Source organism: Borostomias antarcticus (genome assembly GCF_949987555.1).
Source record: "Borostomias antarcticus genome assembly, chromosome: 17".
In the NCBI taxonomy this organism is placed as follows: domain Eukaryota; kingdom Metazoa; phylum Chordata; class Actinopteri; order Stomiiformes; family Stomiidae; genus Borostomias; species Borostomias antarcticus.
The window spans coordinates 1,724,189-1,728,710 of NC_140250.1; the positions used below are offsets into that span (position 1 = coordinate 1,724,189).

A 4,522-nucleotide genomic window follows, 5' to 3' on the forward strand; every position below is an offset into this window, starting at 1 on the left:
TAGCCTACCTTTACCTGTCACAAATATGCACTGGATTGTATACTTAAATGCTTCACAAAATGGTGTCAGGGTCTCGAGAAATGAAAACAGACCTTCTGTTAGGTTGTGCCATAGCCTAATCGGGGACTGTCGCATGCATCTTGATCTTCCATTCTGTTTCTGAAATTCTAATTTATGCTAGAATACAACAAGTCGCTTACAGTAACTCTGAATATTTTTTATCAGGAGTCATCAGTATGGCATCGATCGGTTATTTGCAAGCGGCGATGATTCTTCTAGCGGTCCAGCTTCTCTGTTTTAGGGCATGTGATGCCGAGGAGACGGGGACCGTTATCCCTGCAGAGAGTAAGTAGATGTAGGCCTCCAATAAGATACCTACAAAAAAGCTCATTATCAAAAAACAGTTAGGCTATATAATAACATTACCCCCCCCCCCCCCCCCCCCCCAGAAATGTAGGCTAGGCTATATCTTTAATTATGACTGAATTTCTGTGAAGTCCACTTTAAAGCTGGTCTGTGTTTTGCAGGCAGACCCTGCGTGGACTGCCATGCATTTGAATTCATGCAGAGGGCCTTGCAAGACCTGAAGAAGACTGCGTTCAACCTGGATGCCAGGGTAAGAGATCCCTGAAGCACTTTGATTTGGAAGGAGGTTCCCTTGGAAATGCGCTGGTAGCTACTGTGTCGCTCGTTCTGAGCTGAGCTCTCAGGCGAACGCTGACGTTCAACAGAGCAGAGACTGAGTGGGTCAAAAAAAACAGCCATTATTGATCCCCGTCTCTTCTTCTTCCCTCTCTCTCTCTCTCTCTCTCTCTCTCTCTCTCTCTCTCTCTCTCTCTCTCTCTTCCAGACGGAGTCGTTGGTATTGAGGGCAGAGCAGAGGGCCCTGTGTGACTGTATGCCCACCAACTCCCTGCGCTGAGTGGTGTGTGTGTGTGTGTGTGTGTTTGTCTACATCTTCGCTCCCTCCACCTTGCATCTCCATCTTCGCTTCTTCATATCTGTGAAGAACGCGTCTTACTCATCATGCACAGTATCGCAGTCTCTACGTGACCCCAACTCCATGAAATATGATGTTGCATTTTCTTTTTATAAAATTTCGGATTTGTACGATAGGCAGGCACTTTATTTTTTCTGTTCAAATATCACTATTAATATTGCAGTGGTTTAATGGGAGAATAACAATATAAAAAATATTGCAGTCATTGATTGCCATGCAGGGAAAACACAACATTCAGTTCACAGAAGATGAGACATTTTCAATAACTATCAAACATTTTTTGAGGCATACCATTTGCACAGTGTGTAGTAGAAGTCCCATGAGGTAGGTCAAATGAACTCTTCGTTTACATGTTGAAAGAGATTCACAGTAAAGATAATTGTCCTACCCAAAGATACTGTCGTTTGAGACACCTGTAATTCGACAACGCTTGTCCTCATCATTTCAAAAAGAGATTTTTGGGGTGAAAGTTTTATAGAGATGGCGACAGAATTGAAGGGGTAGCAGATTAGAATAAAAACGTTTATTTGCATGAATGTAGGATGCACTGTAACATTTATTGACTGAATTATAGGGGCATATCTTTTATTTGTCATTATTTGTCTTTAGCACATACAGTATATTTTGTCTTTGTGTGACACTATAATAACACAGATTGATTAATTGTAGAGACATAGATTCATATTTAACACAATATAAAAGGATTTGATAAGGGTGGGATAGAGAGTGTACCCACAAATATGTAATGGCTAGTTACTTTGATATTTATCTTGTTGCTTGTTTGAAAACTAGTGTCATAATTGTTCTAAAATGTCAAAAGAAGTGCCATTAGAAGTGTATTGTACTATATGTTTTATCTGGTCATTAAAGTTGACCTTCCTTCTGGGATGTGGATTCTCTCTTTATTGCTGACATGGGAGCACTCAGAAGGAATGATTATGGGACACATTTGCGCCGTATCTTGAGGTTGAATGAAATATCCCGCTATCACCATCAGCGTTTATTGATGTTTTCTGTTTATGTGTGTGTGTGCGCGCATAGATATTCCAGACACTGTTTAGTCCTATAATGGCAGTCAGAAGTACATTGATGGTGTAAGCAATTTGTGATCTTGTGATGAAGCAGTTTACTCACAGTATACCACATGAAACTGTTAATCTACTTGTCACACTCAATTAACCACCATCAGGCTAAACGAGCACAACATTGGAGGTCATGCTCTTTTTGAATGTGTGTGTGTGTGTGTGTGTGTGTGTGTGTGTGTGTGTGTGAGAGAGAGAGAATAAGTATGGAAGGGGAGGGGGTGATATGACTATATCAACACCCCAACAAACATGAGTATATCAACACCCCACCTTTCAATGAATTCTTAGCTATTACCTAAAAAAGCTATAGGCAAGGCAAGTTTATTTGTATAGCACATTTCAGCAACAAGGCAATTCAGAGATCTTTACATGAGACATTAAAAGCATCAAGACTATAGATTGGCATAGTTTATATATTTGTACAGGGACAGTGCACATTAATGTTTCTGTATGGCCAATGGAAAGTGCATCATGCATCTCAGAGAAGTGCTGTTGTCAGCACACACGCACACACATACTGTATATCTTATGTAGGCCTATTTATAATGGGGAACAGGTACACAATCTGGTGCAGTTCTTCCTCTGGCCTCTGGGCGGAGCCCCAACGCAGGGCAGAGCTTCAACTATGACGCATTGATGCAGTACTTCCTGACAGTCCAGGAAGCAGGGCTATGCAGAGCAGACAGGCGGGTCACGTTAAAACATTAAAATACATCCTCCTTACTTGCTACTGTGAGTAGGCCTATAGGCCGGAAGGGGAGCGTGTCTATGGGTCTTTGTTCCCACAGCCCAATAGTCCCACAGCCCAATGGTCCCACAGCTCTATGGTCCCACAGCTCTATATTCCCACAGCTCTATATTCCCACATTTCTAAAGTAAAGTAAAGGGAAAATTAAAATGCATGTTTAGCCCTGTTTTAAGGTTACTTATGATCATAGACAATGGTTCAGATCAAAACGTTGACAAAACTAGCACTTTTGAGAAAGTCTGATAATTGGTCTGTCATCCTGAGTGTCATCCTGAGCATCATCCTCAGCATCATCCTGAGCGTCATCCTCAGTGTCATCCTGAGCGTCATCCTGAGCATCATCCTCAGCATCATCCTGAGCGTCATCCTCAGTGTCATCCTCAGCAGTGGTCTCTGTGAAAGAAATGTTACATCTTAGTTGTTTAGCAATTTGTAAAGATAATTTTGCTAGATCAGGTTATAGAAAGATGTGGAGACAGAAAGAGAGCGAAGAAGAAGAGAGAGAGAGAGAGAGAGAGAGAGAGAGAGAGAGGTAAGTAGTTTAAAGGTTTCACACACACACACACACACATTCATTACCTTCCATCGTTGCCAGGGTGTTGATCGCGCCCATGAGGGCGAAAAGCAAGAACATAATATGGGTCTTCATTTCCTGTAGAAACACATGAACGGATCAGACATCTTCATACACAGGAGTGGTCATACATGACAAAGGCATTCTTCACTCACGTGATATACACAGAGCAGTACACACATATAACAATGGGACATGAATACAAAATACAGACATCTAGACAAGTCTAAAAGCCATTAGGATCTACAGTAAGCAGCATCCAGGCAAGCAGAGGCTGAAGGCACGCTTTCAAGACATCAAGAGGACACCTGAGAACCCACAAATTAGGTTTTAAACTAACCAGAGATGTTAGATGCAGTATTATAGGTAGTCAGACAGTATGGTAGAGATTCCAAGCTCACAAAAAGCTCAAAAGTATCAGTGAGTACTTGTAGCGTGTGACCATGTCTGGTTCGCTCTAGTAGAAAGAAGAACTCACCACAAAGATGTCTGCGCCAGTTGACTTGTCCTCTGGGATGTCTTCAAATCGCAGCTGTGAATAGTTTCTATGTGGAATTCGCCAGGTTTTTATAAACTAGTTGGTCGAGACAGTTAGCCTTGAGGGGGGAGAACATGATCTAGTGTTTGTTCATTTACTTGAAGAATTACATCATGCTATTTAATTAAGCCACGCGATCTGTGCTATGTGTGCTCTGTCCTGGTGTGCTCTAGTTCGTCACTGAATCATCATCATCATCATCATCACCTCTATTATTTACTCTTGGGGCCTCTTGTTGGGACCTTTAGCCACGGAACACAAATCTCTCCTTCTGAAACGCTTCAGAAAGGGCGTGTTTGCTCTGTAGGGGAACTGCAGAGGGTCCAGCGGAGGGTCAGTGATGGATCTGAGGTGCAGCAGAACAAGGCGCTCAAAGACCTTCATTACTACAGAGGTCAGGGCGACGGGCCTGTAGTCATTCAGGCCGGGGATCTTTGCCTTCTTGGGGACAGGGATGATGGTGGAGCTGTACATGTGAGAAGAGAGGAAAGATACTGACATCTCCCCATTCACTTTGTTGAAAATAAGCAACGTTTCGACCCTTGTGGAAGTTGCCTGATGAAGACCTAAGGGTCAA

General features: G+C 42.5%; 1 protein-coding gene across 1 annotated transcript; it reads left to right on the forward strand.

Annotated features, from left to right (window-relative positions):
- The first annotated feature begins 231 nt into the window (after positions 1–231).
- On the forward strand, positions 232–977 carry nicol1 (NELL2 interacting cell ontogeny regulator 1). The gene is made up of 3 exons (XM_084452314.1): positions 232–345; positions 528–616; positions 851–977. The coding sequence occupies exons 1-3, from the start codon at positions 237–239 to the stop codon at positions 920–922; spliced, it is 270 nt and encodes an 89-aa protein (XP_084308440.1). The 5' UTR covers positions 232–236; the 3' UTR covers positions 923–977.
- The last annotated feature ends 3,545 nt before the right edge of the window (positions 978–4,522 follow it).